Source organism: Diuraphis noxia, unplaced genomic scaffold (genome assembly GCF_037042655.1).
Source record: "Diuraphis noxia isolate RWA-SAM2 unplaced genomic scaffold, SU_Dnox_SAM2 contig0004, whole genome shotgun sequence".
Classification (NCBI taxonomy): Eukaryota; Metazoa; Arthropoda; class Insecta; order Hemiptera; family Aphididae; genus Diuraphis; species Diuraphis noxia.
In genome coordinates, this window is record NW_028301714.1 from 72565558 (window position 1) to 72578921 (window position 13364).

Below are 13364 nucleotides of genomic sequence, written 5' to 3' on the forward strand. Positions count from 1 at the left end.
AAGTAGTATTCAATTTAATTCCAATACTATGAAATGCAAACAAAATGTCTCGTTGAAATACTGATAGTTGTAAAATCTCATTATAATAATGAAAATATTAAATATGTATAATATATGTGACATTATTATTTAATTGTCGGACGAAGGCGTGCAAGTTAGGTCATCATATAGAATACTTTATCCTCGCCACTATTTAGGTAGTCTATAACATAATAACATCATTATAATTACAGATGTTCTAATGAATATTAGATTTTTGACTCATTTGATTGAAATCATTCGAACACCAAACAACCGTATTATATAATATATTATATTATGCCATCAGAGGGGAAAAAACGACGATATAAGTGATAGGACGTTTACTCAGTGGGCTTTCTAGCGGGTCCCCCATATACTTGTTTTACCGGAGTTGGTTTGCTAAAAATGGTAAAAAAGAACCAGTCGACTTCCATAGCATATGTCTGCTTTTTTGCGAATTGACAGACAGAGGAGCGTTGCAGACCGTACTCGACAGCCAGACAGCTCATAATAAAGTCATAACGCAATTCCTCTTTTATACCTATTTAGGAAAATCTATAAGTACAAATCATAATATTAATTCAAACGAATAGTTGGGACTGCGTGTACAGGTCGATTGGTCTCTGTAAAACTATTGTTGGGTAAGTTATATTTTATTATTTAGTAAAAAATATTATTGATAATATAGTATAATGTTATATCGTTATTTTGTCAATCAAGTTAATGCTTTTGCAGCATATGTATTCATCTCCTATTTTCTAAAATAGTGCAGTTGTTCAAAATATAATTTTAGAAATTTTTAAATATATACTTAAAGACTTTAAATCATATTTAAAAATTCTTGAGTTTGTATTCCTAGTTGCCACACAACATTTCTTAAGTAGTAGAAAAAAATCTCAAGAATTTGAAAAATATGGTCTTCAAGTAAGTATATTTAAAAGTTTCAAAAATCAGAGTTTAAATTAATTCATTATATAAAATTAAAAATGAAGGTGAGCATGCTTGGTTAGGTTAGGCCTCTGTATAATAATGCTCATGTTAACTTTGAAGTTTGAACTTTGAAAAGGCGCTCTGAATTTTCCACTATTACAATATTCTAATATTATTATGTTATCAAGAATGATTGGAATTATTCTAGCAGGTTTATATAATTTTCCTTTAAAAATAGACTTTTTGAAAAGTTGTAAAACGCCTCAAATTAAACAATTAAAAATTATTATTATTGGAATTGCCTATATTGAACGCCTTTAAAATATAATTAAGCCAAATTCCTTAGATGTATCTGTCTTTTCGCTGTTTATATACACCTTTCTTCACCGTCAAAAGTTAAAGTTGAACAACATTTTAGTGACTATTTTTAAAAATAATAAGTGCATCGAGGAAGCCGCTTAGAGAACGAATTTTATTTATAGAATAAAATTACGTTTTAAAAATTTTATTTTTATTTTAGTCAAATAACAGAGAAAATAAACTACAGAACTGTAAAAGTATTACTTAGCTAATTAGGTATAAAATAAAATACGTAATGGTTATTAATGTTATTATTGTCTAGGTGCAGTGGCGTAGTTATGATTTGGTTCTGGGGGGGGATATTTAATTAATTGGATAAACGTGAAGTGGAGGCCAAAGTCCCCCACACCTCCCTAACAGGTTTTTTTTTTAAACATAATTCTATACACAGTTAAATTAATACAAAAATTTTATTTCCATAAATTTTATAATTTATAAAATAAAATCCAATTTCCTTGGTTTTTTGGCTAACTCGTTTAATATTACTAGCAGTTGAGACAGCTAAGTTTAAAGAATGAGCTGCACAATGTATGTACAATGCTTTAGGATACATTGCTCTAACGTGGGCTTGAACGCCTTGCATGTGGCCTGCCATATTACTTGCACCATCGTAACCTTGTCCATATAAATAGTTGCAGTCAACCCCACAACTCATCAATCCTATTATACCAAATTAAAATATCAAAATAAATTGTTTTAAAAAATGTAAGCCATATTTTTTTCAATTACCATTCAATATAGAATCTGCTAAATTTTTGCCTGTCAAGCTTTGAACAGGAATAAATTTTAAAAAATCTTCATTCACATTTTTATTTTTGTCAACATATCTAACACACAAGGCTAACTGTTCAACCACTGATATATCAGTGGTTTCATCAGCCAACACAGTAAAACATTTTGAGTCATTGACTTGATTCACAATCTTTTTCAAAATTACATCACCACACACTGAAATTATTTCATTCTGAATTTGGGGACAAATGAATTTATTTCTGCCTTCTTTCTGTAAAATACTTTTTAAATAGCCATCGCCATCAGCACGGTATTTTAAAATGGCTCTAAAATTGCCTTGATTTATATTATCAAAATCTGTAACATAAATGACTTACATTTAAGTGATACAAAAATATATCAAATATATTATATACAAAAAGCTATGGTGAAATAAATAAATGTATAAAACAAATACTAACCATATATGCTCCCAGAATCATTATGTCCACGCAATGCTAGCTCTTGACGACCACACAATATTATACATTCAATAATTGGTACAAGGCGGCTCCTATTTGACTTAATTTGCTTTGTTCTATTAGAATTTTAAAAAAATATCATAAATATATATTGACAAATAATAAATAATTAACATGACTCATGTCATTGTATACCTTTCGGAATCCAGTCGATCAATTATTGACAATTCTTTATGAGAATATATATTTAAAAAATTGTCAGAATCCAAAATGGAAGATTGATGATAACTCCTTTGTGAATGGGTACGAAAAATCTGAAATGAAAATAAACAATAATAAATATATTAGGTGTACAATATACCGCCAAGGCATATAAATAAAAAAGCATGCAATAAGTGCATATTACAACTACCTCCTTAGCATTTTTCCATTCATTTAAGGCTTTAATTACAAGCTGTCCTAATGGCTGACTATTGATTCCACCAGTTTTAGCAAAAATTACGCAATGTTTGCAGAAAGCTCCATTTTTAAGTTCAGAATATGACAGCCAATTATACTCTGTAAGCCACTTGTACTGAAACCTCAAGCCACGTTTTTTGTTTTTTTCACTTATGGGAAATTTATAGTTAGATGGAGGAACCCACACGTTAGTTAGAATCTAAAATAAATTTTTGTTTATGTAGTTATACAATTTTGAATTTTTGATATAAAATTATTATTCTTACAAGATGTTTATCTTCATCAGAAATTGAATTTCTTTGTATGAATAAACCTACATCATTTTTGTGATATTGCTGTATGTTCAAGGGTTCTTCAATCTTTTATATAAATACACATAAGGCAATAAGCATATTATAAAATGTATAATAAATTAATAACTAAACTCTAAAACATATGCTTACAACGAGCTCAAGCGCAATACATTATGTGGAAATGTTGATAACCAAAATATAAAAAATATAAAATCATAAATACATGCAAATTTTTAGTATGAACCAATAATTTTGATCAAAATGAGAGAAAGTAAGTACTTACATTAATTGGAACTTGAGATGGGAGACCACGACCATCACTATCCTCAATTGAAGTTAACTCAGTTGATTCATTATTAACTGAAGGCTCATTCGGCTTATTCTTGTTTTATATTTTTAATTAAATAGAACAAATTGATATAATTATAACTTATATAAATAATATTACTAAAAGTTCATTTTTAAATGTAACACTGATCTTACCTCATCTTCGTTTACTTCGTCAGCTTTTGATTTTTTTACAAAAAAAGAAAGAATATTATTCTTTCTTTTGTTAATCTCATGCTTATTAGTGATATTCATACTAAAATACTAAATGTGTAGGCGTGTAGCAACAGTTATGGAAATATAAATTTTAACATAAACAGTCACAGAGGCGTCAACAAAAACAAACAGAAAACTATGTAAAACTATTAACTAATAACTATAATATTACGTGGGTAGTAAAAGACGTCGTCACATCAAACAACGGTCGTTGGTTGTCGAGTCAGTGGACAGTGGATATCAGTTTATCATCACAATTATTACGTATCGAACAAAACCACAGATGTCTATAAATAGAAATTTGTAGGAAAAACACTTGGTTAATCTATGGTATTGCGTTTCACGTATGATTGTATGAATGTATCATGAATGATAATATGATAGACGAAATATATAATTTGAGAGCCAAGATAAGGACATGGTGAATTAAATCCGTAATTATAATATATTTTATTATATTATTATAATATATATTTTATATGTCAATACATTAAACATTTAAAAAAAAAAGGCTCTGGGGGGGGATCTATCCCCATCATCCCCCCCATAACTACGCCACTGTCTAGGTGGTTGTTGCCAGTTTTGGTATAATATAATAATTAATGATTATTATTACGTTGAATATTCAAATTCCCGTATTAGTACCTAATTACTAGTTAATGATAAAAACAATAATTATATAAGACCTGATGAGTTTTTCTTCTATTTTAAATATTAGTCATTCGATATTAAAAAACTCGTCTAGGCGTCTCATAACGTTATGCTACCACCATCGTAATATTATTTCTCAGCGATACCGCGACTTAGCTTCAGCATTACTCGATATAATTGGTATCAAATTAAAGTTGTTGTGTATGTAAGTATTCGAGCCTCGAGGCCGGCAACTTTCGATATAAAAATCATATAAATGTGATGAGATTTTTATCGTTCGTATAAGCATACAACAGTATAACACGATACGTTAATTTACTATATGTTATTGTATGACTCACACTACTCACAGATGAAAAAATTGTGTATGTATACAAATTACAAAAAAAAAAATAATCAGCATTGTGCTGATAATAATACAAATTATTCCTACCCGAATCATCACTTTCAGAAATATTGAACAACAATCATCAATCCATTACCAATATCATACAATTCATCACAGCCGCCAATCTTCTTACCAAAATTTAGTTTAATTTAGATATAGATACAATTCATGTAATTTTTTTCCCCCTTTATATTAATAATTTCTCACGTTAAACCCAATGGCCCATGTTGCCGATGGTATTCATTAATAAAAAAAAAAAATACAAATTATTGCGTTGTAACGTTACATATTATTGTGTCTGCACTCGGCGAGTCTGCCATCTGCGGTCTGCACGATCGGAGTGACTTTTATAAATAGTATGTATAGGTAAGGTACTATCAGAATTTAAAATTTAATCATAAACTATATGAAATAATATAATAATGTAGGTATTTATGAATTATGTACCTATAACTGCATCAGGTACTAAATGGCTGTATTAAATATTAGATTTTGAGTCTTGAAGAAAATAATATAGTAAATGAATTATTCTGTAATTATTTTTCATGGTTTAAATTAATTGTTATTATCCTAGGTGAATTGATATCATAAACAATGTAGTGAAGAACATGTCCATTGAAAAGAAATTAAAAATATGTACATGAACATGACTTTATAATTATAATTTAGTCATGGTGGTGGTGGAGAATATCTTCTATTCGTATTGTTGTTATCTATATCAGCATTTCTCAACCCGTGGACCGTGGTATACGGAATGCTCTCTGGTGGTTCTCTAAGAATATCTCCCTTCATAAAAAATAAATAAAATGGAACAATGTTAATAGTTATTTGCGTAAACTATTATTTGGGTTAATCGATGTTAATAATAATATATACCTACCTAATCGTCCACAATATCCCATTTTCTTTTTTACATTAAATAATTATAATATTATCATCATTTTGTAGTTCCTAATAAATTATAATTCTACACGTCATGTAAATAACTTCTACATTTTTATATAAGCGAAAAAAACGTTATTTGGTCATGTGGTACATGAAAATTTTCAAACTGTGTATGTAGACATGTAGTACGCGAATATAAAAAGGTTGAGAACCGCTGAATACCGATCTATATTATATTATTATGTTTTTGAGTAACTTTTTTGTAGGTTAGGTTCGTTGTCCCTTTATTCCAGATAATAGATAAGAAATTTCTTGTCATTTTTTAAATATTGATAACGTTGTTTGTAACGACTAACGACTGAATTTGGTTTTAATTTTTTACTTATTACCTATTTTATTAGTATACATTTTTCAGTTTTTAATTGAAACTAATACCTAGTAATTAATTTTTCACTTTATCCGTTATTAGTGTTTTTCTATGTTATCTAATGAATAGTTATTTAACTTATGATATGTGACTTGTTTAAGAATTTTTATTATTGTTTTTTAGTTAAGTTGCAGTTGTTATTTAACACTTCATAATTCAAAATTGTCGATATGTTAACTAACAATATAACATATTTATAAGTTTTTGTTGGTGTTAAATTGTGCCTAGTTGCAGCTGTTATAGATATTAATAATTCTAGTAAGTAAAAATTCTTATATGGTTCCTATTAATTTGATATTTTTTATGTTGAAATTAAATGTTTAAATGTTCAGCTAACTAATATTAAGATTGATAGTCCATAGCAACAGTGATACAATATTTTGAATGCTTTATTTATCCAGTAAACGGTATAACAATAGATACCGTTTATGTACTCAAGGAATGAAGAATTCCTTTTTGGAATTTAATTTGAATGTCATGGCAACGGGTTACAGTAGGTACTGAAAACAAACATAATGATTCAGAAATGTGAACTAGAAAAAAAGTGAAAACTTAAATTATCATATTATTTTAAGTAGTAGATAATTTATATTAATTGATATTTTGTGGAAAATGATGAAAATTTACTATTAAATACATAACACCTGTTGACAATATTGACAATTTTGTTTATAATTGTATGATATTATATTGATTGTGTGATTGTGTGAATAATATGTGGAATCAAAGATATTCTGTCTGAAAAAAATTAAACAAATTATCAAAAAAAAAATCAATAGGTACATATTGATAGGTGAAAGCATTTTTTTTTTTGTATAAACTATTTACTTATTAAGGGTGACTTGGGGTGTTAGGCCCTAGCAACGGCAATAGCTATTGTCCTATTATGTATATTGTATTATTGTAGTTAGGTTATATTGTATTGGCTATGTAATATTATTGTATCTTCAGTTGTACGATTGTCGTGTATTGTGAGTAAAGATGACTTTAATAGTTTGTGCCTTAAAGTAACCATCACTATTATCATAGCTACCTGCTTGATTAATACAGGTATCGGGTGATATATCGTTTCGTTTGGCCTTGATAAAACTGTCGAATTGCTATTTTTGTGCATACAGTGTGGTGCCATTGACAGATTTGGGTGAAGCGAGATCTGAAAGTAATCTTAAAACATGAGTCAAAAGAGCTGCAGCAACAATCGTCGGCCGAATCCAGCAAGGGTATACGAAGCGTTGCATAAAAAGCGCGCGGCCGAGTGCGAAGCCAGAGAGCAATGGGCTGGCGTGACACAATACTTCAAGACGTGGGAGAATAACTCGAACAAGTTCACCAGTTGGACTTCTCCGCAGTACTACAAAAAAAGGTGAGTACTGGCGCAGCAACCAAAAATGTCCCTAGGGGTTGGGGAGGTAATTCAGTTTTTTGCTCCATCTAAGCTCTATGAATATAATGTTAAATTTCTAATAAAATATCTTATTTCTTTTCCTCACGCTTTCGCTTCAGTTCTGAGCTACAATTGGAAATGCGAAGACGAGAACAGCGAAAACTCGAGGAAGAACAAGAAGAATTGCAGAAGTGGCGCAAAAAATTACAGGACAGACAGATCGAGGACGAAGAATTTAAGGTTTTCATAAATTATAATTACTAATACCTACATGATTTTGAGAGCTATGTTATCGAATATTTAGTGATTTATAATACATAAAATGTGGTTATTAATTGATTGGTATTCCATTTTTTTCACGCCGAGAAAGAAAGGGCAAATGAAAAAGAAACCCGTACCACTGTCTAGGCCTAATTCAGCCGGGCAAAAACCGCCCTGCGAAGAAATGGCAATGGAATTGAAACGCAAACACGACGCAGTCACGGACAGGGAGATTGAGTTGAGACTTCACGTGCGAACCAAATCGCGCGACCCTAAACAGGCCAAACAAGTGAGTGCATCACTCATTCATTAGTCATTAATTTAATTATATTTATACAGTATTTCCAGTATTTATTTTATTCTTCTTAGTTCTCGTCACGACTTGCATGTAGCAAGTAGGTATATAATATATGTGTTGAAGCCTTAAAAGTGGCGTGACTTGGACAATGTTTCATTCGGTACCTATTGCAAGATCGTCCTCATTATTCATTTCCACCTAAAAAATGTATAATGACTTGGTCCTAAAAAACTTACACATCGATCTCGATCGGTATTATTTCATTCATTGCGATAATAAACTCCAAACAGAATTTGCGTACTTTTTTATTTAAACTTTATATCAAACACAAAAATAAACTTTCAAGTAATTCTATAAACTTTAAAAGTATAACTTCCGTTTAATGATAACAAAAAGTACAAAAAAATCTTATATTCATTACTCAAACAATAATTTTAGTAAAATTTGTTTATCATTCTCGCTGAATTCAATCTATATGAATTTTGATTTTTATTGGTATGATTTTCGAATATTCAGCTCGGTTCGTATGTTTACAGTTTTCAAGTTTTCAAGCTAAAACCAAACAGCCCGAGTTAAAAAAAATAATTAGATATATATATTGTGTGTTAAATACTTCCTCAAATCGATTTACATGGTATTATCGTTTGCTTTGGCAGTACGAAATGCGAGAACGGGAGCGGTCTTCAGAGTCTTCATGGGACGACCGGATGAAGGAGAAAAAGTCGGCGGACCAAAAACGGCGAGAACGGTCGGAACATGAGCAGCGGTTGACCGAAGAACGGTCCGCGGCCGATCGATTGGCCGAAGAGGAAAAACATCGGACACGACAGGCTCGGGCCGCTCAGTTAAAAGACAAACTCGTCGGTCGTGTGGCCGAATTAAAGTAAGTTTGTGCGTCCTTAAAATGTAATTGTTTCGACCACGGTAATATACTAGATAATTGTAGTATTGATTAATATTTAAACGCGTGTTTGGAAACAAATACGTAATATAACGCATCGTTGTGGGTTGGCATTTACTGTTTAAAACATTAAAACCCTGCAACAAATGTCCAATGTCTTGTACAAAGTTCATAGTCACAACTTGTACTAAAAAAACCTCAGCGCACTAATTGATACTTTTTCTCTACAAGAAATGTTTTTGTTAGCAAGTTTAATCATAACAACGAAAATCTTACGAAAAATTGATCGGAAACATTAGATCGTGGTGTATTCAGCCAAAAAACATAAATATGATTGTTAAAAAAGGGTAATTACAAGCGGAACTGCATGCTCTGAAAACATTTTTATAGAAGCGCACAATCATTATGTACCAAAAAAAAAAATATATAAATATATTGCAGTAGATATCCAAAATATGCAAAACGAATAAATATATAAACTACCAAAATAGTTGTAATTGAATAAGGTTATACTATCAAACTATATTATTATGTATTACATGAGCGGTTCTTAACCTTTTTATTTATCTATGTACCACTGGCACAGTTTGAAAATGTTCATGTACAACTTGAAAAATAACCTTTTTATTGCTTATCAAAAATTTAAACGTTATTTTACATAGACATATAATATTAATATATGTCTATGTTATTTTACATGTAGGGCATTTAAATTTATTAGAAATTACAAAATTATGACAATGCTTATGCATTAAATGCACACACACACACATAAAAAAAAAAAAATATAAACAATTATTATTTATATTATTATTAATATAAAATAAGACAAATAATGTTTAATGATCAATTCATTTTTTTTTTTTTATAAAGGGAGATTTTCTAGCATACCACCTAATGAGCTTTCCATGTACCAAATGTCGAGAAATGTTGTATTTCATCATTGAAATGAATTTTATGTGTTTGTATATAGAAACCGTTCAGACCGATGTGATGAACTCAAGAGATTGGAGTCAGCATACTTGGCGTTGCAGGAACAGGTAGAAAATGTAAAGCATAAAAACGAGCAGTTGGAACGGAAAAGAGGGCAAAGCTTGTTCAGGTATGTACTAAACTAGCTATATACATACATGTACAAACTAGACAACCACATATATTATGGAATATATTTGTAACATTTAAGGGTAAATCTGTTTTATAGAATCATCTTACTCTTCCCCATTCAAGAGTTGTTAATAGTTTTGTTAACATCTTGTCGTAATTTTCAGGGCCAAGGCGCTTCGTCAGTATTTGACCACATTGAAGCAAAGGTCCAAGGAGGTGGTGGAATTCTTACGAGAAGACCGCAAGATTTTAGACGACTTGGTATTGACTGTGCACCGCTCAAATACCGCTTCAACTATCAACTTGGGTAGCATAGTAGACAACCTCAGAGACATGTACGACCAGTACGAGGACGATGAGAGCCAGCGACTGTACTTGATGGACTTTATGTTCGAGTGAGTGTGTAGGATATAATATAATGCCTAAATGTAAACATAGGCAAAATTATTTTGCTACACAAAAAATTTGCTGTTTCCGTTTTACAAGTGTGTAATTACATAGTAGATTTACACTTAGCCGATCACATTTATATAGTTTTGTTAGTATAAGATATATATTAGTGAATAAACCTTTTATGAAACTTGATAGTAAGAACATTATTTGTGTTTATATTGTGGTTTACAATTATGATAATTCTGTTTTTAAGTGAGTTATAGGAAATTTTAATTAAGAGTATTTTATATGCGAAACTTGCTAAAAATTTGAATTATTTATCATATAAATCAAGTTTTGTAATAAGTCGATTCATTCTAGTTAATTATACATAACTAAATGTGATCTGCTGAGCATAAATTTGGTATGTTAAGTACATGTAAGGCGGAGACACCATATATTTGTTATTTGTGTAGTATTATCTTAAAAAAAAAACCCTACATTTATTCTGTAGGAATTAGGTAGCTGCACTTGTACGTATGTTCATAATATGTTTTTGTAATTCTCTGTTTGTTTTGTTCGCAGAGAGGAAGCTCGAAACATGTGGCGATCACAAGAGGAACGGTGGCGGAGAGAACATGAGTTATGCAAGAAAGGAATAGATGAGCTGTTTGCCACAATAAAAACCCAAGTATGAACAGTTTGTAATTACGTTCAGATTGAAATGGTCATATAATTAATTTTTGGAAAATTTTAAGGGAAATTGGGATGGTGATTTGGCTACAACAATAATATATTTATATTATGTTATATTATAATATATGCAACATTAGCTTCTTTTTATTTTTTTTAGTTGGAAGAGAACATAGATAAGTGTTTGGATGAACAACGCATTTTGATCGGTGAACGAGAACAACTGATAGACATCATAGAAAGGGGCAATGATGAACTGAAACGGTTGGAAGCAGAGTCAACTGAATTCTATGAACAGCATCCAGACTACTGTGGCAGTAATGACAACAACAATAATAATGTACATTCAACGGTAAACGCAATCTAGAGAATCTTATAATCTTAGTAAATTGTTTTTTTTTTTATAGGATTCTATTGACTTTAGACAATTTGAAAAGACTGCAATGAAGGTAATGGATCGCGAACAAAAATTGCTGGTAGAAATGGCTAAAATGAATTTATTGGATGATCCCAAATTTGCAGTGAGTTATAAGTATTTGATTAATTTTCTTAATTTTGGACCATGTAGCTCTACAATCAAACATGAATTACAAATTTAACGCATAGTAGATTAAATATATTTGTAATAACTAATAATATTGGTTCTTCTTTATTTTCAAAATATATGGTTTAACATTATTTGTATGTCTCATAATTATTTGAAATAATTTTTTTTATAACATTATCAAAGTTTTATTTTATGTAACATGTGCATTTTTATAGAACAATTTATTATGCAATTAAATCTGGTCTTTAGTTATGAATATTAAAGAGGGTACTACTCACATATTTGTTGTAATCTTACAAGACGTGCACAACATAACAAATTTATGCTTAGCAGTTCTCGTTAGCTCTGTTAATTTAAAAATTAGAGTAAACTGACCTAGTATGAAACTTGATCATAAGAACATTATCTGTGTTTTTTACAATAGTTAAATTTTTTGGCAAGTTATGTTTTTATAGAAAAGCGTTAATTAAAAAATGCTTATAATTCACAATTTACTCTAATTTTTAAATTAACAGAGCTAAATGTGATTTGCTAAACATAAAATTTGGTATATTACACACTTGTAAGATAGAGACAACAAATATGTGTGTATCATCCTCTTAAAAAGATTTTAATACATTTTATTATGTAATATTTAAAAATATTTATTTTTTATTTTGTACTTTGTTATTTAAAATTGTGAGATATTTTATATAAACAAAATAAATACAATTATATTTATATGTATTAATAAATTAAAACATTTTAAATTAATTATTTAAAAGTAAATTTTTCAAAAACTATATAAAAATATTTAATGTTAGTAGTTTTAATTGTTTATAGTTGTTTATAGTACTTGAATAAAGTACACAAATGTTTTCAGACAAAATTGTTTGTGGTTTAATTTCATATCCAAATAAATGAAAAGGAAACCATTTAAAAACATAAAGTTATCTATTGTATTTATTATGATACTACTTAGAGAAAAATAATAATACCTTTAACATTTAAAATATCAATGATATAAGAAAAACAAATATCTAAGTGCAAAAGAAAAAAATTGACTAATTGTGTATCTGATTATTTGTTTGTTGCAGGATCATAGAAGAAAGAAATCAGTTTGGTAAGTTAATTATACCTTTGTTTTTACGTTTAAATTTTATATGACTTATTTAGTGACTAAATATCTTTTTACTTTGTGTAATTTTACTTATTTTTGCACCATAGATGTATTTGTTTTTAAACTGTTCTCTCTAAAAAAAAATGAATGATTTTAAGTTTTTTTATTTAGTTGTATCGTTATGTAGTTTCATTTTCATTACCGCCTTAATAGTTAATGGCTTAAGATTTTGGTAACAACAATAGATATCATCTAAATTCTGTGCAATGTTTTATATTTTTGACTTTTATTAATGTGTAAAATGTTTTGTAAAAATTTGACGATTTGTTATTTGATAATTTATGAGTATCTATTTTATATATGTATATTCTTTAATTTTAAATGTAAACATCTTTTTGTGTTAAGTGATTTATATTGTGTTGGTAATTGTTTTATTTTTATTATTAAAGATTATGTTATGTATTTTTATGAAATAAAACAGTTATGTGTTTAGGTGAATGACACTGCTTTGGCATACAATTTGTTGTTAATTCTGTCAAAAACATTATTATTTAA

General features: G+C 29.1%; 2 protein-coding genes across 5 annotated transcripts; one reads left to right on the forward strand and one right to left on the reverse strand.

Annotated features, from left to right (window-relative positions):
* The first annotated feature begins 508 nt into the window (after window positions 1-508).
* Window positions 509-13248, forward strand: LOC107163028 (uncharacterized). 4 transcript variants are annotated; one of them, XM_089227839.1, is made up of 11 exons: window positions 509-662; window positions 7269-7513; window positions 7654-7774; window positions 7905-8084; window positions 8750-8976; window positions 9968-10096; window positions 10263-10493; window positions 11056-11161; window positions 11324-11515; window positions 11571-11684; window positions 12787-13248. In XM_089227839.1, the coding sequence occupies exons 2-11, from the start codon at window positions 7323-7325 to the stop codon at window positions 12814-12816; spliced, it is 1521 nt and encodes a 506-aa protein (XP_089083965.1). In that variant the 5' UTR covers window positions 509-662; window positions 7269-7322; the 3' UTR covers window positions 12817-13248. The 4 variants fall into 4 exon arrangements, with proteins under 4 accessions (XP_089083965.1, XP_089083963.1, XP_089083966.1 ...); XM_089227837.1 differs by lacking the exon at window positions 509-662 and adding an exon at window positions 6106-6408; XM_089227840.1 differs by lacking the exon at window positions 509-662 and adding an exon at window positions 6108-6408 and having other exon boundaries at window positions 11324-11503; window positions 12787-13246.
* Window positions 1568-4146, reverse strand: LOC149056463 (zinc finger MYM-type protein 1-like). The gene is made up of 8 exons (XM_089227841.1): window positions 3740-4146; window positions 3540-3638; window positions 3230-3322; window positions 2917-3162; window positions 2700-2818; window positions 2505-2620; window positions 2041-2400; window positions 1568-1971 (listed from the first exon to the last, which is right to left on the reverse strand). Exons 1-8 carry the CDS (start codon window positions 3836-3838, stop codon window positions 1703-1705), a joined length of 1401 nt encoding a protein of 466 aa, XP_089083967.1. The 5' UTR covers window positions 3839-4146; the 3' UTR covers window positions 1568-1702.
* Window positions 13249-13364: the final 116 nt, after the last annotated feature.